The 20,032-nt window shown below is 54.9% G+C and overlaps 1 protein-coding gene across 2 annotated transcripts in view; it reads right to left on the bottom strand.

Moving 5' to 3' along the window:
• NINL (ninein like) overlaps window positions 1–20,032 on the bottom strand; it is a 71,956-nt gene that overhangs the window by 51,288 nt on the left and 636 nt on the right. Inside the window, exon 2 of one of the 2 annotated variants that reach the window (XM_074989191.1) lies at window positions 5,776–5,980. In XM_074989191.1, coding sequence (XP_074845292.1) covers window positions 5,776–5,958 — 183 coding nt within the window. In that variant the 5' untranslated portion in view covers window positions 5,959–5,980. Of the gene's footprint in view, window positions 1–5,775; window positions 5,981–15,276; window positions 15,328–20,032 lie in introns of those variants that run through there. The other variant, XM_074989192.1, reaches the window with a different exon arrangement.

The following is a 20,032-nucleotide window of genomic DNA, read 5'->3' as shown; positions in this document are numbered from 1 at the left end:
CCGCCCCGCTCACCAGCACTGCCCCAAGTGGGCCAGCCCAGAGAGCAGCAGTGGAGCTGGCCTGGGGAGAGCTGGAAGAGCAGGAGCAGCTGGGCCATGGATGCCACGTGCAGCAGACACAAGAACTGCAGCAGAGATCGGCCATGCGGTCAGCTACCCTGGAAGGGGTTGGAGCCTGCTGTAGGCACACGTGAGGTAAGCCGACACCCGGGAAGACTCAGCATAGAATCACAGAATCCCAGGGCTGGAAGGGACCTCAGGAGCTCATCGAGTCCAGCCCCCGCCCAAAGCAGGATCAATCCCCACTAAGTCATCCCAGGCAGGACCTTGTTAAGCCGATACTTGAACACCTCTAGGGATGGAGATTTAACAGTTAGTAACTGGCTTCCCCTGAGTCATAAGCTTTTATTTCCCTCCTAAAAACTCTCCACTATGCTCACTCGCTCAGTACAGGAGCCAGGGGACCACTATGGGCAGCGGAACTGAACAGCAATAGCGGTAACATGAAAGCCAATACTCTTTCCACACCACGCTGAGAAACCTGGGGAACTCCACGCCACAGGGTATCATGGAGGTCAAGAGCTTAGCTGGATGCAGATGGATGGGACAGGCTTGTAAATGGCAAGAACATGGTGGAGCTGCAGTGGTAAAAGTTTTCTAAAAAGAATAGAGACGTTTCTCCTAACCACAAATGTCTAACTCCGAGGAGTTCCCTGGAGGCAAGTTATCCCACCTCTGCGTGCCCCCGAGGTCTCACACCACCCCCTGAAGCAGCCAGCCCAAGGCGCTATCAGCGACAAGACGAGAGACACCTGCGCCTCCACGACCCAGCCCAGCTGCTCCTCCGCGTGCTCTCACACCAAGAGCTCGGTTTCATGCCGAGCGAGCATGGGCAGCGAAGGGACCTGACTGCAGTGGGGCCTTCTGCAAAAGCCACCTCTTGAACCCTCCATTCCAGGAGAAGTGACTTCGGGACTGGCTGAGGGGCTCACTTCAATGCTAGCAGCAGCAGGAGTTCCTGGAGCTGCCAGGCCACCACCACCTGCCCACGCAGCTGGGTACCACGGGAGAGGTGAGCCATCACGTCCGGAACTTTTCTCATTCCAGGTGTTGCTGTGTTAAAGGCACCTGCATTTTTGTCCAGTTCCACAGAAACAGGCGTTAACATTTCTAACCTGGAAGGGTTGGAACGAAGACATTAAATAACATGGGGCCCAGTCCAGCCCACAGGCTTTCAAACAGCACATGAGCTACACAGTGAACCTAGCCACACAGCTATGCTATTTTGATCATCAGAAATATAGATAGCTGGGTTTGTGATAACCGGGAGAACCATATGGTGACTTGCCTGCCTGGTGTGAAGGTTGCGGATCTTTTGAGGCATCTAGACAGACTTATATGCAGTGCTGGGGAGGAGCCAGTGGTCATGGTACATGTAGGTACCAATGACATAGGGAAGGGTAGGAGAGATGTCCTGGAAGCCAAATTTAGGTTGCTATGAAGGAGACGGAAATTCAGGACCTCTATGGTGGCATTCTCAGAAATGCTTCCAGTTCCACGCGCAGGGCCAGGTAGACAGGCAGAACTTCAGAGTTTCAATGCGTGGATGAGACGATGGTGTAGGGAGGAAGGGTTTAGATTTATTAGGAACTGGGGACACTTTTGTGGTAGGGGAAGCCTGTACAGGAACGATGGGCTCCACCTAAATCAAGGTGGATCCAGACTGCTGACATTAAACATTAAAAAGGTCGTAGAGCAGTTTTTAAACTAAGAGATGGGGGAAAGCCGATTGGTGCAGGGGAGCATGTGGATCGGACGGAGACTTCTCTTACACGAGACTCCATTGACAGAGATTCCCTAGAACTCGGTCAGAAAGAGAAGATGGGAGATGGTAAAGTATGGGCCAGATCAGATGAGAAACAGTCACATATTAAAAAAATCCAACATATCAGTGAAGGGCAGACATATAGATAGTGGTAGTTTTTTAAAGTGCTTTTACACAAATGCTAGAAGTCTGTCTAATAAGATGGGTGAACTAGAGTACCTCATATCAAAGGAGGAGATTGACATAATAGGCATCACAGAAACCTGGTGGAATGAAGACAATCAGTGGGACGCTATCATACCGGGATATAAAATATATCGGAAAGACAGAACAGGTCGTGCGGGTGGTAGAGTGGTACTATATGTAAAATATAATATAGACTCAAATGAAGTAAAAATCCTAAATGAATCAAATTGCTCCATAGAATCATTATGGATAGCAACTCCTTCCTCTAACAGGACTATGGCACTAGGAATATATTATCGACCACCTAACCAGGACAGTGATAGTGATGCTGAGATGTTAAGGGAGATTAGAGAGGCTATCAAAATAAAAAATTCAGTAATAACAGGGGATTTCAATTATCCCCATATTGACTGGGTACATGTCACCTCAGGACGGGATTCAGAGATAAATTTCTCGATGCCTTAAATGACTGCTTCTTGGAGCAGCTGGTACAGGAACCCACAAGGGGAGAGTCAATTCTCGATCTAGTACTGACTGGAATGCAGGATCTGGTCCAAGAAGTAACTATTACAGGACCGTTTGGAAACGGTGACCATAATATAACAACGTTTAATATTCCTGTGTTGGGAAGAACATCTCAGCAGTCCACTCTGGCATTTAATTTCAAAAAGGGGAATTACACAAAAATGAGGAGGTTAGTTAAACAGAAATTAAAAGGTAGAGTAACTAAAGTAAAATCCCTGCAGGCTGTGTGGAAACTTTTCAAGGACACCATATTAGAGGCCCAACTTAAATGTATACCCCACATTAAAAAACACAGAAAGAGACCTAAAAAAGAGCCACCGTGGCTTAACAACCATGTAAAAGAGGCAGTGAGAGATAAAAAGGCATCTGTTAAAAAGTGGAAGTCAAATCCAAGTGAGGAAAATAGAAAGGAACATAAACACTGCCCAATTAAGTGTAAAAATGAAATAAGAAAAGCCAAAAAAGATTTTGAGGAACAGTCAGCCATAAATTCAAAAAACAATAGTAAAATGTTTTTTAAGTACATTAGAAGCAGGAAGCCCGCTAAAAAAGCAGTGGGACCCCTGGACGATAGAGATATGAAAGGAGCAATCAAGGAAGATAATGTCATTGCAGAGAAACTAAATGATTTCTTTGCTTCAGTCTTCACGGCTGAGGATATTACAGAGGTTCCCAAATCTGAGCCAGCCTTTGTAGGTGACAAATCTGAGGAACTGTCCCAGATTGAAGTGTCAGTAGACAAGGTTTTGGAACTAACTGATAAGCTAAACAGTAACAAGTCTCCAGGACCAGATGGCATTCACCCAAGGGTTCTGAAAGAACTCAAATGTGAAATTGCAGAGCTATTTTCAGTTTGGAAAAGAGGCGATTGAGGGGCGATATGATAGAGGTATATAAAATCATGAATGGTGTGGAGAAAGTGAATATAGAAAAATTATTTACCTTTTCCCATAATACAAGAACTAGGGGACACCAAATGAAATTGATGGGTAGTAGGTTCAAAACTAATAAAAGGAAATTTTTCTTCACACAGCGCACAGTCAACCTGTGGAACTCCTTGCCCGAGGAGGCTGTGAAGGCCAGGACTCTATTAGGGTTTAAAAAAGAGCTTGATAAATTTTTGCAGGTCAGGTCCATAAATGGCTATTAGCCAGGGATAAAGTATGGTGCCCTAGCCTTCATAACAAGGGCAGGAGATGGATGGCAGGAGATAAATCACTTGTCTTCTTTTCTCCTTCTCTGGGGCACCTGGCATTGGCCACCGTCGGCAGATGGGATGCTGGGCTTGATGGACCTTTGGTCTGACCCAGTATGGCCATTCTTATGTTCTTATGTTCTTATGTTCTTATTAATGGTGGTTTGTAACCTATCCTATAAATCAGCTTCAGTACCCAATGACTGGAAGACAGCTAATATAACGCCAATATTTAAAAAGGGCTCTAGACGAGACCCTGGCAACTACAGACCGGTAAGTCTAACGTCAGTACCAGGTAAATTAGTAGAAACAATTGTAAAGAATAAAATCGTCAGACACGTAGAAGAACATGATTTGTTGGGCAAAAGTCAGCATGGTTTCTGTAGAGGGAAGTCGTGTCTTACTAATCTATTAGAGTTCTTTGAAGGGGTTAACAAACATGCAGACAGGGGGGATCCAGTGTACATAACATACTTAGATTTCCAGAAAGCCTTTGACAAGGTCCCTCACCAAAGGCTCTTATGTAAATTAGGTGGTCATGGCATAGGAGGAAAGATCCTTTCATGGATCGGAAACTGGTTAAAAGACAGGAAACAAAGGGTTGGAATAAATGGTAAATTTTCACAATGGACAGGGGGTAACTAGTGGTGTTCCCCAAGGGTCAGTCCTGGGATCAATCCCATTCAACTTGTTCATCAATGAGCTAGAGAAAGGGGTAAGCAGTGAGGTGGCAACGTTTGCAGATGATACCAAGTTGTTCAGGGTAGTCAAAACCAAAGTAGATTGTGAAGAACTTCAAAAAGATCTCAGCAAACTGAGTGACTGGGCAGAAAAATGGCAAATGAAATTTAATGTGGGTAAGTGTAAGGTAATGCACATTGGGAAAAATAACCCCAATTACACACACAATGTGATGGGGGCAAATTTATATACAACAGATCAAGAAAGGGATCTTGGAATTATAGCGGATAGTTCTCTGAAAACATCCACGCAGTGTGCAGCGGCAGTTAGTAAAGCAAATAGGATGTTAGGAACTATTAAAAAAAAGGATAGAGAATAAGACGAAGAATATATATCCCCTATATAAAACTATGGTACGCCCACATCTTGAGTACTGCGTACAGATGTGGTCTCCCCACCTCCAAAAAGATACACTGGCATTAGAAAAAGATCAGAAAAGGGCAACTAAAATGATTAAGGGTTTGGAAAGGGTCCCATATGGGGAGAGGCTAGAGAGACTGGGACTTTTCAGTCTAGAAAAGAGGAGATTGAGGGGCGATATGATAGAGGTATATAAAATCATGAATGGTTTGGAGAAAGTGAATATTACAAAGTTATTTACTTGTTCCCATAATATAAGAACTAGAGGACACCAAATGAAATTAATAGGTAGTAGGTTCAAAACTAATAAAAGAAATTTTTTCTTCACACAGCGCACAGTCAACCTGTGGAACTCCTTGCCAGAGGAGGCTGTGAAGGCCAGCACTCTAACAGAGTTTAAAAAAGAGCTTGATAAATTTTTGGAGGTTAGGTCCATAAATGGCTATTAGCCAAGGGTAAAGTAAGGTGCCCTGAGCCTTTAGTCAAAGGCTGGAGACAGATGGCAGGAGACAAATTGCTTGATCATTGTCTTCCGTTCACGTCCTCTGGAGCACCTGGCATTGGCCACTGTCGGCAGACAAGATACTGGGCTGGATGGTCCTTTGGTTTGACCCAGTATGGCCGTTCTTATGGTCTTATTAACAGCCAGCCAGGTTTTTGTTTGACCTCCTGAGTTGCTTTGCTGCACTTCACCCACAGAAGCCCACCAGCAGTTGTACAGTCCTGGGGCCAGAGCTTGAGCTGGCATCTGTCAGTGTGCAGCAACACTGAAGTCACCGGACCCTGTGCTGATTCACACCCACTGGGACCCAGCATGTAGGTACAGACCGGAACCAGTCTGTGGGGTTAGGACTGGTCTGAGTTTTGTTTGTTTATTGTCACGCTCTCTTGGGAAGAAATTTTGCTTGGAGTCATGTGACACGTTCCCTCGGATGCTACTCACTCTGGCAAAGTGGTGGTGTCCCAGGAGAGCTTGTAGATGTTCCGGCAGCCGCCTCTCCAGATGAAGCTTGTGGCAGAGCTCCGTCAGCTCCTCTCTGTCCAGATAGCCAGTGCCCGTGGTATCGCAGCTGTTGTAAACCTCCTGGAGCTGGGACACGTACTCGTTCTCTGCTTCCTCGCCCATCCCACGGCATGCTGCAGCCAAGCTGACAGGAGTGCACAGGGGGAGCCGTGTGAGCATGCCTTGCACCCGTGAAGGCATGAAATGAAAGTCTTCCTGCCGTCTTCCCCCACTACCCAGCTGGCCTCACACAACCAGCCGCCCCAAAGCAACATTCTGGCCTAGAATCCTCGGGATTTATCACAGCAAGAAACACTCACTGCTTCCAAATGACAGCGACTCATTCTCCACTGGAAACTTCACAGCTGCCGTCAGGGAGGAGAAGAAATCTCTATACCTCCACACCAGCCACGCACAGGACTCGAAACTCTCAGAAGGGCACAACAATGGGATCTAAACTTCCCTTTCCACTGCACCAGCCTCACAGCACGTGGTGGAGAGAAAGAGCAGGGCTGGTCATCCACAGATTGTAGCAACCTCTGATGGTGACCCAGGGAATGGGAAATTCAAGTTCACAGACAGCGAGGGCTCAGAATACTCAGAATAATCAGGACCTTGCGATTCTTCAGTGGCAGAGCACAGGCTACGCTCCTTGCTAGATTTACAAGACTAATGCACGAGTCAGACCATCCTGGAAATCAACAAGAAGTCCTGTGACACCTTACAGACTAAGGGATATTTTGGAGCATAAGCTTTCATGGGCAAAGACCTGCTTCATCAGATGCATGAATGGGGCAGGGGGGAGTTCAGGGGAGTATTTAAAGAGTAAAAGGGAGGGCCAAAGCTGACAAGGTCTATTCAGTCAGGGTGGAAATGGCCCATTATCAGCAGAATAGTAACAGAGAGGAAGCCGTGCTAGTCTATATACTATCAAAACAAAAAAGCAGTCCAGTAGCGCTTTAAAGACTGACAAAATAGTTTATTAGGTGAGCTTTCGTGGGACAGACCCACTTCTTCAGACCATAGCCATAGCTGTTCACACCTCCACATTAGAATCTGACAATGGGCCACATCCCATCTGACTTGTTTTTTTCTCCTCTGTTGATGCATACTACTGAAAATGGGCCATTTCCACCCTGACTGAACAGACCTTGTCAGCTCTGGCCCTCCTTTTCACTGGGATCCCCCTCTTTAAATACTCCCCTGAAACCACGCCCCCTCCCACCTCATGCATCCAATGAAGTGGGTCTTTGCCCACGAAAGCTTATGCTCCAAAATATCTGTTAGTCTATACGGTGCCACAGGGCTTCTTGTTGTTCTTGATGATACAGACTAGCATGGCTACCTCTCTCATCTTGGACATGTGTCTCAGGGTCTTCGTAAGATGCATGCACAGCGCATCACTGAAGAGCTACATGACAAAACAAGGTAATACCACACCAGGTAATCAGCACAGGGCCCGGAACCTGCAGTCGTATTCCTAGGTGATAAATGAATAGACATGAATCCAGGGATTTCCATGGACAGAAAAGCAGGTCCATTCCCCTGCAAGTTAGCAAGAGGGACCTCCAACCTCAGCTTGGAGGCAGCAGTGGTCCAATCATCACAGGGCCCAACACCACCTCCGCTCCTGGATCCAAAATCAAGATCCAGACCATGCCAGCCCAGGTGTGAAGTCTGACACCGCCAGGCCAGACAGTCCTGAAATCCTAAGCCAGCCCCTCCTAAGACCATAACTCGCTCAAGCCCGGCAGACCACAGAGTCGCTTCAGGGCCCCCGGCACTGGCTCTCGGACGACTGCCATCACGCTTGGGCAGTGCTGCAGTACAGGTGGCAGTCCTGGCGCAAGCGCTTCCCCAAAGGGCTGGTGCCTAATCGGTAATGACAGAGGTGGGGGAGGGATGAAGCATTAGGGGCCGAGGTTCAGGTCCGCTGACCAGGGGAGGGAACAAAAGGGGCAACTGCACCAAAGCCTGGCAATGCAACAGGGCCTGGAGCTCCGACTGCCACCACAACTACTGCAGCAGCAGCGAGAGCCCCAGGACCGTTGCATCGCAGCCAGAACGCTGCACCCCGGGCAGCGCTGAGAGCAGGAGGCGGCTGTGGTGCTGGCAGCACTGAGAGCTGGCTGCCCCAGCCATGGCCCTTGTGCCCAAGGCCCTGCCCCTTCCACAGCATGGAGCAGGGCTCCCTCCTCCACACTCGCCTAGGGGCCCAGCGACGCTGTCAGCCCCACTGCTGGGGGTCAAGCAACTTTTTTTACAATTACGACAGATGGAGGAAGCCCAGAGAGGCCAGGGCGCTGAGCTGCCAAGCCTAGGAGTGCTGGGGCTCAGCCCTGGCACAAATGAAGCACCACCAAGAACCCCCCCAAGCAGTGTTCCCTCTAATTATGGGCACAATAAATTTTGTTATGCGAATCCCCAGTAGAAAACACAAGCTACCAGCTGCGGGTGCTCTGCTAATCAGCTGGGAAACACCTGAATCTCTCCTGAGCGGCCATCCAAGCACTCAGCTTACAGGGAACACTGTCCCCCAGCAATGGCTTTGCTCAGAGGACCTGCAACGCCACACCAGGTCTCTGCAAACAAATTAAGCACGAGATGACCAGGCGGAACTGATTACACTTTCAAGTTTGCCTTTCCTCTGGCAAAGGTTCATGCTGCTTTCTTCTGTGGGGAGGGACGGGGTCCCAGCTGCCAGCACCTGCCCGAGAATCCTGCTGCCACCTGGGGTCACGCGAACCTTTTGTTGTTGCAACTGTCTCAGTGTTCCCTGGTGCTTCGCATCTGTTCCAGCCTGGTGACTGTCATTTCATACTTCAGCTGGCTTCACTCGTCACCAAAGTGGTAACACGAGGACCTTGCCTTGAATTTGGATAGCTTAATTTAGAGGACTTGTTCTAGAGATATTGTATTTGCCCTTCCAAAGCACCTGCAAAATGTGCGACTTTCCTTCTTCTCACCTCTTCGCCTTAGTTATCGATCTCACTCATATTTATTTCATATGCCAGGAGAGGAGCAAACCTTCCCATCTCCTCCACCACACTGGTGGGTCAGATTGCTGCTACTCAGGGAGGCTGTCTCAGTGCTACATCATCATCCCATTTAGCAGTCTGGGTGTTTCCCCATGACTAGCAGCTGCGAACTGCAATGTAACTCATGGAATTGTCTACTTGTCTCTGCTACTTCTGCACATCTTCAAAACCCCAAAATAATCCATGTTGGCCTCTTAGTTTGGAGTCTCAAACACAGAAAAGTTAACAAGCTCTCAGCTGTTGAGTTAACCTCTCCAACACCAACAAGCTGCTGAAGCTAACACCAGACGGGACTGCAGGGTCATTCTCAAACAACAACCCACCATATTAACTGGAGAGGAGAACGAAAATATTTTCAGATGTGTAACATGGTGTCCCATAGAGCTGGCATTTTTCAGACTCTTAATTCACAGTTCTCCTAACATGTATTCAGCTGTGCTCAATAAACAGGAATATTGGCAGATTTGGACTTCTTTTGCCTTTGGCTAAAATATTTTACAGATCAAGCCTGACTTTTTTAATTGGTAACTGATGTTTAACTTAAGTATAATAAACAGACAGCTATCCTTTTCCATGACACTCTGCAAGACATGAACTAAAGATTGGGTATTTATCTTAAACCAAGATTATAACACAGGGTTCTTAAAATGAAACTCCTATGTCCAGACACAGGTGCTCAACCTGCTGTTTTTGAAAAGTGCCGATCACTCAGAAACTACATATTAAACTTGCATTGGGATCCTATTTATGGAGGAAGCTACTGGAGCAAGAATATGGGGAGATGGTTGGTAGGAGGATCCAACGTGTAAAATTAAAGCCTTTTTTTTTTTTTTTTAAATTATACAAAGTAATACTAGCCATTTACCACTCCAAGACACTATTTCAAAAACCAGCAATCATCGCTGTGGCTCATGGCAAGATGGGGTAAAATACACAGTCTGTTGTGTTTATTTTCACTTTTGTGGATTTTTTGCATGCTTTTTTTTTTGTTTTGTTTTTGTTTTTAAACCAAAAGTGTGTTTAGGAAACTTCCTACCAACACAGCCCACCAATAATGGATTTGTGGGTTAGATCTCCCTAACAAGGACTGGAATCGCGGCTACAACAGCAGTTTCTTAACATGCAATTTCTTGCTGCAATTGCAAGGTTTTATCTGAGTGAGAACAACTGGCTCAAACATAAAAGGTTTAATTTTCACAAGTGAAAAGTGAATTTTTGGGTGCCTGATTTGAGGCCCATTAAAAGGCACCTGATAATTGAGGCATCCAAAAATCGCAAGTCTCCCTGTACCATAAACCCTCAATTTTCTGGACCCCAATTTAACAGGCTTCAGGAAGAATGAACCCCCTTGTTCCTCAAGTCTGCTTAACTAGAGCCCGTAAAGTCCTAAACACCCCACGGATTTACCGCTGCAGAGCCACCATGGCCTGGAAGAGCCACTGCCTGTTCCCTTGGAGCCACCACCCACTCATCTCACGCAGAGCGGGACACGTATGCGGGCAGATGGCGCTCGCGTACAAGCCCCACCCCAGTGGGAGAAGCACATGGCAGCTCTAGAGGTAGCTCTTACTGCTCCATGTGGCAGAGCCCCGGGCCATGGGGGGGGTGTCTTTTGTTGTCACACACAGTGGGGCCCCCCAGCCACAACACAGCTTTTGCTACAGCATGCAGTGTACCCTTGCTGCTGTGGTGGGCTATGGCAACTCCTCCTGTGATGGTGAGTAGACGGCATTTTTGGAGGTGGGGGCTGTTGGAGCCTTGTATGGGTGTGTTGCAGCAAACCCTCTGATTTAACAGATTTAAACAGGGTTTAACAGACACCTGCCCTCCACACTAGTCCGGTAAATCAAGGGTTTACTGTAATCAGATAAGACGGTGCTTTGCAGCACTTGGTTTAGCTTATACCAGCTTTTTCAACAGCTGAGTTTATGTTGTCAGTTCATAGGCCTGACTTGGTCCATGCTGGTAACGACTCCATGGCTCACACAGTGAGCGTTCCATTTTAAAGCATGGTCTGAACTCTGTCAGGCACGGTAAGCCTTCCTGACCACACCAATGTTACAGTATGTGTTCTTGTGCCTTCTCTGTAATGGGAAACTTGCTGAGAGGGCCTATGGCTGGGAGCAATGAGAGGAGGTACAGCAATCTCCCAAGATAGGCGTATTTTGAATGTGCGTATCTCACATTTACACAATGGGTGGGGGACATGGAGACCCCGCAGCTGGAAGCCAACTAGACAGCACCTGGCCAGCAGAGCCAACCACAGGGTCCCTGGCTGTGGGGGCTGGCCAGGGGTCCCCTGCTGCCCTACAACTGGGAAGTTGCTCGGCTCTCAGCCCATCCCCAAGAGGCAGCTTGGATCCCCTCTCCTCACTGCTTGCAGGACCCATGAAGCTAACCAGGCTCATGGCTGGTCAGCTTCCCAGATCCAACAAGGGGAAGGGAACTGGGAACCAACCGAGCCACAAGCTGGTCAGTTTTCCAGGTCCTGCAAGCAGCAGAGAGTCTGGAACCAGGCTGCAGCCTGGCTCTCATCTCCCCTCAACTGGCACAAAAATATGAGTTATGCAGGGGTTGCAGGAACACAACCTGCACGTAACTCGAGGGTTTACTGTATAATGCAGGCTCAGGATGGAGGCTGGGCCAATTAAACCTGCTCTGAGCAGCAGTAGGTGGTCTCCTGCTTAAAATGCCAATGGCTGCTAAGAGTGCACCTCCCCTGCTTCTCTGGCCGCTGTCAGCATCCCGTGCTCTTGGGATAGTGGCTAGTGTGGCTTTGCTGGCTGCATGGCTGGCTTGTAGGCAGGCAGGGTCCCCAGGTGTGCATTTGGCTCTTCTGTTGCTCGCTCTGGGATCAGAACAAGTGAGGATGGTATGTTATTCTAAAAAGCAAAAAGATGCTATAGTATCTAGAATGGTTGACAATCCTCAACAGAAACACACATTGCTAAACAAGGCCATTGTAGTCTTGTCCCTGTTCCACCATCACTTAGGGAGCGATCCTGCAAGGCACGCTGCTTTGTGACCTTGATACAGCAAAGCAGGGAGGTGCCTGCTGAACTCATGGGCCATGAGTAGCCACACTGGCTAGTGCATCAGGTACTGCAGTGCTTTGCTGGATTGGTGCCACACAATAGGGCTTTCAGGAGTTCCCAGTGATTTAATCCCTTTGGAAAATCCCACCAGAGTGCTCAGTACTTGGCACAATCAGTGCCTCTGATGCGAGAGGCTCCAGACCACCAGCCATCACATTTGGGCTGCTGTCACCCCAGATTGCTGCTCTCTGATGTAATGTGTTGCTTGGGCTTCTGAGTGCTTGATCCGTTGTTGTCCTTATCCTACATCTCATTTTAGCACAGAGCTCACGGTTACTATCGCTTTGCATGGGGCCCACCACTGGCATGTAACCCAGCTAACCTGCTGCAACAACAATGGGCGCACAGCAGCAGGTAGCTGCACGCTCAACTGCCATGGCACACAGGAGCAGCTGTTGTGTGACAATTCCTCCTGTGTGGAACACTGAGCCAGGGCTGCCCTCATAGGTTACGTGCCCCGCTCCTTCCCCAAGCAAGGCTTTGGCCACACCTGCTTTAATTCAGGGCACATCTTTAGTGACTTATGTGGCTAGAACACTGGACATCTCCCAGCATCCCAGATAAAGCCCTGGGTCAGCCTGGCCTTTTGGTCAAACCTCAGGGTTGATTTCCTGCTCTCACATCTCTACCCTTCTTGTTACATTGGCATGAAGCATTTTTCCTGACTCAAAAAGCCGCCTGCTTTTCCATCTCACTGAAAGCGGGGGGCTGACTCAGCTGAGCGAGGGAGGTGCCTATTGGCAATTCCTAACATCTTATCAACATATGGAACAACGCTGAAGCTTCCCAGCTGCTGGAGACAGCAGGAGCGCAGTATGGTCTATTTACTACCACGTTCTCTAAATTCCTAAGAGTTGAACACAGTGCATGAAGAATATGGATGCTACAGAACACAACTGTATGAAGCAGCCTGTTGGCCCTGCTTCCCTCTGAGAGGCAGGACTAGAACCACAGAGAAGTCCTAGTTCCCAGTTACCCCTTATTCTCACCAGTAAGCCGTGCTCCCCTCCTGCTGTTGGGGACACAGTTCAGGAGTCTTGCTTCCTGGTACCTTTCGGAATAGGCGCAAGAGATGCTGTTGCCAGTTGCCATCCATGGTGGCAGAAAAGGACATCTATCCTGTCCTCTCGGCTTCTCTGCAGCTGCTGGCATAAGAGCAGAGCAGCCCAAAAAGCACAAACTCACAGCACAAAGCAGCTGGTGGTATCACTGCCATTTTACAGCCAGAGCCAGTCACTGACCAGCACTTGCTTAAGTCAAGCCATTGCTCCCCTGGCAAGCTTTGCTCAGATATCTAGCCATGTCATTCATCCTGCCAGATCTGCTCACATCTGAGGGCTGGAATAGTGGCTTGGTTAGCCAGGAACTGTGGCAGTTTAGTAACAAAGCACAAATCTAAGCAGCCTTCCCCAATCTCCACTAAACTGAGGTGGCCTTACATCCCTGACCTGTCTCAGGAGTGATCATCCCAGCTCTGCCGCACACTTCTCTGCATCCTTCTGCCATTGCAGACAGAACTTGTGGGGTGCCTGCACCATTCCCTGTAAGCTCAGCACTTGTCCCGCTGCTCAGCTGATTAACAGAGTACCCACAACTGGGTTTTGCGTTTCTATTAGTAATACACATCTTCATGTCTGCACAAAAAATGATTCTGCACACAGCAGGAAAAATCCACATACATATGGAAAAGATTAGAGGGAACACTGGTGCTCGCCGAAACGTCCGGGAACGCACTCCCTGTCAAAGGCCTGCTTTGCAGCATCTGGCCCCATCCAGCCTGCAATAACTGACGCCCCATCCAGCAAAGCTAATCAAGGCTGGAAGTGGTTTGCTTGACCAAAACAGTCTGCACAGGTCAGTGCCCACTGCCTTCTCACAGCTGGTTGGCTTGCACCTTATTGCCACTATGGAGCTAGAAGTGGGAACAAAGGAGTCAAAGTTGTCCCAATGGGAGTGTCTCAGAGAGAAGGTTACAAAGGAAAAAATCAGTGCAAAATAGTCAAATTAAAGAAAGAAAAGGGAAAATACTAGGCTGATAAAAGCAAGGCAATTTAGAGTCTCTCCACCTTAGAGAAGTCACCCAGTGCTGACAAGTGTCACTCATGCCTTTCCCCAATCCCCTCAGCTGGCATCATTCACAGCAGGCGTTCTCCAGTGGCCCACCTTAACTCCCTCACATTGCTCCACACTAGAGCCACTCGCTCCAACTGGATACAGCCCCATCTACGGGGGGGAGGGGTTGAGCTCTCTTCGGTGACAGCCCTTGTCAACTGACTTCAGCCAATGTTTTAAATGGTTTATGGGCAAACACAGGTAAGACAATCATACCCAGCACTCTAATCAAAAGACTTGGGATTGGAACCAGCCTTCCCTCATCCCAAGCACAAACCACACTCAACCCTGCTGAGGCACAATTCACAAAAGACTGGAGCAGACCGGCAATCTCAGCGATGCATCGTTCCCTGCCACCACACAGGGTACAGCTGTGCGCTGCAAGGCACGCCCTTGGGCCTCAAGGACCCTTCCACTTGGACCAAGCCTGGCCAAGAAAGCCCGAATGGAGCAGCAGCGTTCCAGCCTGGGACAGGAGCAGGAAGGACTGATCAAAGAGTTAAAATGCAAATAAGTCAGAGCAACTGCATGGAGCAGGGGTCCCACTTGCACAGCTATAGCCCCAGCAATGTTCCTACCACAGGCAGCTCCAGGCACAACCCACAGCAGAGTGGTTACCTCACAGCACCTTCCACAGAGTCAATGGGAGGGAAGCTAGAGCCTTGCACTGCCCTATCGCCCAGCTGCATGCAACCATCTGCCACTGCTATGTTAGGGTCACACAAAGCCAGACTACCTGGGTTTGCTCTGCCTCTGCTGAAACATCTTATCACAGGCTGTTCCCAATGGCCCAATCCTGTAAGTGTGCCCACAGCTGCACCTGGGATCAGCCCAGAAGCACCAGCTGGAGCCAGGCTGGACCTGACAGAATGATCACCAGGGAGTGACTGCAATGAAGGGTCCTGTGGCACCTTACAGACTAACAGAAAAGTTGTGAGCATGAGCTTTCGTGAGCACAGACTCACTTCATCAGATCAGCGAGTCTGTGCTCACGAAAGCTCATGCTCAAAACTTTTCCGTTAGTCTATAAGGTGCCACAGGACCCTTCGTTGCTGTTACAGATCCAGACTAACACGGCCACCCCTCCGATACAGGGAGTGACTGTGCAGCCCAGACAGGAACAGGGCTACACACCCGTGTGTTACACACCAACCATCTTCTCACCAAGGGAGCCTGGCAGACCGCTAGAGACAAACCTTAGCGGCTGGCAGCTGGGTGCCCATCCAGCCCATTGCAGCATCCAGGGCTGAACGCAGGTGGCCGGGGCAACAGGAGGGGCAGGGCTAGGTGTTCTGAGGCACACCCTCAGAGGGGAGGAGGATTTCCCAGCTTCCTTCCAGGAGCCCCTGCCCCCGTAATCCCCCACAGCAGCGCACACAGCTCGGGGCAAGCCAGTGCCTGCTAGAGCCCAGGTGGGACATGTGACTGGGATGGGGGGTGGAGGCTGGCTTGTCTCTCCTCCCTCCCCACCTACACCAGCCTCGGCTGCTCCAAGCTCCGCCACGTGCCAGCCAGCAGTCTCTCAGCCCTCCCCTGCCAGGCCCACTTCGGCAGGAGCACCAGCCTGCAGCTGGGAGAGGCCAACCCCTGCCCAGCTTGGGCAGCATCACCTCTGACCCCTGAGGCCTAAGCAGGAACTCCCCACCATGCTAACAATTAATGCAGAGCAGTTAGGCAGCTGGGGGGCCCTAAGCAGGACTCCTCCTGTGTTAATTGCGGGGAGAGATGAGCTGCTGAGGGCCCTAACCAACCCGCTCATGCCTCTCTGCACCGAGGGGAGTAACTCCTAGCCTTGTCACTCTCCCACCGCACCCCCCAGGCCTCTGCCCCAGCCTACCCCCCCTTCCCCAGCTCACCCGCAGCCCCCCCGACCTCTGCCCCAGCCTACCCCGCCTTCCCCAGCTCACCCGCTGCCCCCCCAGACCTCTGCCCCAGCCTACCCCCCCCTTCCCCAGCTCACCCGCCGCCCCCCGACCTCTGCCCCAGCCTACCCCGCCTTCCCCAGCTCACCCGCTGCCCCCCCAGACCTCTGCCCCAGCCTACCCCCCCTTCCCCAGCTCACCCGCCGCCCCCCCCAGACCTCTGCCCCAGCCTACCCCCCCTTCCCCCAGCTCACCCGCCGCCCCCCCCAGACCTCTGCCCCAGCCTACCCCCCCTCCCCCAGCTCACCCGCCGCCCCCCCCAGACCTCTGCCCCAGCCTACCCCCCCTTCCCCCAGCTCACCCGCCGCCCCCCCCAGACCTCTGCCCCAGCCTACCCCCCCTTCCCCCAGCTCACCCGCCGCCCCCCCCAGACCTCTGCCCCAGCCTACCCCCCCTCCCCCAGCTCACCCGCCGCCCCCCCAGACCTCTGCCCCAGCCTACCCCCCGCTTCCCCAGCTCACCCGCCGCCCCCCCGACCTCTGCCCCAGCCTACCCCCCCTCCCCCAGCTCACCCGCCGCCCCCCCCAGACCTCTGCCCCAGCCTACCCCCCCTTCCCCCAGCTCACCCGCCGCCCCCCCCAGACCTCTGCCCCAGCCTACCCCACTTTCCCCCAGCTCACCCACCGCCCCCCCAGACCTCTGCCCCAGCCTACCCCCCCTTCCCCCAGCTCACCCGCCGCCTCCCCAACCTCTGCCCCAGCCTACCCCCCCTTCCCCAGCTCACCCGCTGCCCCCCCGACCTCTGCCCCAGCCTACCCCCCCTCCCCCAGCTCACCCGCTGCCCCCCCAGACCTCTGCCCCAGCCTACCCCCCGCTTCCCCAGCTCACCCGCCGCCCCCCCGACCTCTGCCCCAGCCTACCCCCCCTCCCCCAGCTCACCCGCCGCCCCCCCCAGACCTCTGCCCCAGCCTTCCCCCCCTTCCCCCAGCTCACCCGCCGCCTCCCCAGACCTCTGCCCCAGCCTACCCCGCCTTCCCCAGCTCACCCGCTGCCCCCCCAGACCTCTGCCCCAGCCTACCCCCCCTTCCCCAGCTCACCCGCCGCCCCCCGACCTCTGCCCCAGCCTACCCCCCCTCCCCCAGCTCACCCGCCGCCCCCCCCAGACCTCTGCCCCAGCCTACCCCGCCTTCCCCAGCTCACCCGCTGCCCCCCCGACCTCTGCCCCAGCCTACCCCCCCTTCCCCCAGCTCACCCGCCGCCCCCCCAGACCTCTGCCCCAGCCTACCCCCCCTCCCCCACCGCCCCCCCAGACCTCTGCCCCAGCCTACCCCCCCTTCCCCCAGCTCACCCGCCGCCCCCCCAGACCTCTGCCCCAGCCTACCCCCCCTCCCCCACCGCCCCCCCGACCTCTGCCCCAGCCTACCCCCCCTCCCCGAGCTCACCCGCCGCCTCCCCAGACCTCTGCCCCAGCCTACCCCCCCTTCCCCCAGCTCACCCGCCGCCCCCCCCAGACCTCTGCCCCAGCCTACCCCCCCTTCCCCCAGCTCACCCACCGCCCCCCCCAGACCTCTGCCCCAGCCTACCCCCCCTCCCCGAGCTCACCCGCCGCCTCCCCAGACCTCTGCCCCAGCCTACCCCCCCTTCCCCCAGCTCACCCACCGCCCCCCCCAGACCTCTGCCCCAGCCTACCCCCCCTCCCCCACCGCCCCCCCAGACCTCTGCCCCAGCCTACCCCCCCGCTCACCCGCCGCCCCCCTGACCTCTGCCCCAGCCTACCCCCCCTCCCCGAGCTCACCCGCCGCCTCCCCAGACCTCTGCCCCAGCCTACCCCCCCACCCCCAGCTCACCCGCCGCCCCCCCCAGACCTCTGCCCCAGCCTATCCCCCTCCCCCAGCTCACCCGCCGCCCCCCCCAGACCTCTGCCCCAGCCTACCCCCCCTTCCCCAGCTCACCAACCGTCCCCTCAGACCTCTGCCCCAGCCTACCCCCCCTCCCCGAGCTCACCCGCCGCCTCCCCAGACCTCTGCCCCAGCCTACCCCCCCACCCCCAGCTCACCCGCCGCCCCCCCCAGACCTCTGCCCCAGCCTATCCCCCTCCCCCAGCTCACCCGCCGCCCCCCCCAGACCTCTGCCCCAGCCTACCCCCCCTTCCCCAGCTCACCAACCGCCCCCTCAGACCTCTGCCCCAGCCTACCCCCCCTCCCCCAGCTCACCCGCCGCCTCCCCAGACCTCTGCCCCAGCCTACCCCCCCTTCCCCCAGCTCACCCGCCGCCCCCCTGACCTCTGCCCCAGCCTACCCCCCTTCCCCCAGCTCACCCGCCGCTCCCCCAGACCTCTGCCCCAGCCTACCCCCCCGCCCCCAGCTCACCCGCCGCCCCCCCCAGACCTCTGCCCCAGCCTACCCCCCCGCCCCCAGCTCACCCGCCGCTCCCCCAGACCTCTGCCCCAGCCTACCCCCCCCTTCCCCCAGCTCACCCGCCGCTCCCCCAGACCTCTGCCCCAGCCTACCCCCCCTTCCCCCAGCTCACCCGCCGCCTCCCCAGACCTCTGCCCCAGCCTACCCCCCCTTCCCCCAGCTCACCCACCGCCCCCCCCAGACCTCTGCCCCAGCCTACCCCCCCTTCCCCAGCTCACCCGCCGCTCCCCCAGACCTCTGCCCCAGCCTACCCCCCCTTCCCCCAGCTCACCCACCGCTCCCCCAGACCTCTGCCCCAGCCTACCCCCCCCTTCCCCAGCTCACCCGCTGCCCCCCCGACCTCTGCCCCAGCCTACCCCCCCTTCCCCCAGCTCACCCACCGCCCCCCCCAGACCTCTGCCCCAGCCTACCCCCCCTCCCCCACCGCCCCCCCAGACCTCTGCCCCAGCCTACCCCCCCGCTCACCCGCCGCCCCCCTGACCTCTGCCCCAGCCTACCCCACCTCCCCGAGCTCACCCGCCGCCTCCCCAGACCTCTGCCCCAGCCTACCCCCCCACCCCCAGCTCACCCGCCGCCCCCCCCAGACCTCTGCCCCAGCCTATCCCCCTCCCCCAGCTCACCCGCCGCCCCCCCCAGACCTCTGCCCCAGCCTACCCCCCCTTCCCCAGCTCACCAACCGTCCCCTCAGACCTCTGCCCCAGCCTACCCCCCCTCCCCGAGCTCACCCGCCGCCTCCCCAGACCTCTGCCCCAGCCTACCCCCCCACCCCCAGCTCACCCGCCGCCCCCCCCAGACCTCTGCCCCAGCCTATCCCCCTCCCCCAGCTCACCTGCCGCCCCCCCCAGACCTCTGCCCCAGCCTACCCCCCCTTCCCCAGCTCACCAACCGCCCCCTCAGACCTCTGCCCCAGCCTACCCCCCCTCCCCCAGCTCACCCGCCGCCTCCCCAGACCTCTGCCCCAGCCTACCCCCCCTTCCCCCAGCTCACCCGCCGCCCCCCTGACCTCTGCCCCAGCCTACCCCCCTTCCCCCAGCTCACCCGCCGCTCCCCCAGACCTCTGCCCCAGCCTACCCCCCCGCCCCCAGCTCACCCGCCGCCCCCCCCAGACCTCTGCCCCAGCCTACCCCCCCGCCCCCAGCTCACCCGCCGCTCCCCCAGACCTCTGCCCCAGCCTACCCCCCCCTTCCCCCAGCTCACCCGCCGCTCCCCCAGACCTCTGCCCCAGCCTACCCCCCCTTCCCCCAGCTCACCCGCCGCCTCCCCAGACCTCTGCCCCAGCCTACCCCCCCTTCCCCAGCTCACCCGCTGCCCCCCCGACCTCTGCCCCAGCCTACCCCCCCTTCCCCCAGCTCACCCGCCGCCTCCCCAGACCTCTGCCCCAGCCTACCCCCCCTTCCCCCAGCTCACCCGCCGCCTCCCCAGACCTCTGCCCCAGCCTACCCCCCCTTCCCCAGCTCACCCGCCGCTCCCCCAGACCTCTGCCCCAGCCTACCCCCCCTTCCCCCAGCTCACCCGCCGCCTCCCCAGACCTCTGCCCCAGCCTACCCCCCCACCCCCAGCTCACCCGCCGCCCCCCCCAGACCTCTGCCCCAGCCTACCCCCCCCTTCCCCCAGCTCACCCGCCGCCCCCCCAGACCTCTGCCCCAGCCTACCCCCCCTTCCCCCAGCTCACC

This window comes from Carettochelys insculpta, chromosome 3, assembly GCF_033958435.1.
Source record: "Carettochelys insculpta isolate YL-2023 chromosome 3, ASM3395843v1, whole genome shotgun sequence".
NCBI classification, from domain to species: domain Eukaryota; kingdom Metazoa; phylum Chordata; order Testudines; family Carettochelyidae; genus Carettochelys; species Carettochelys insculpta.
This window is presented reverse-complemented; position numbering and strand designations above follow the sequence as displayed.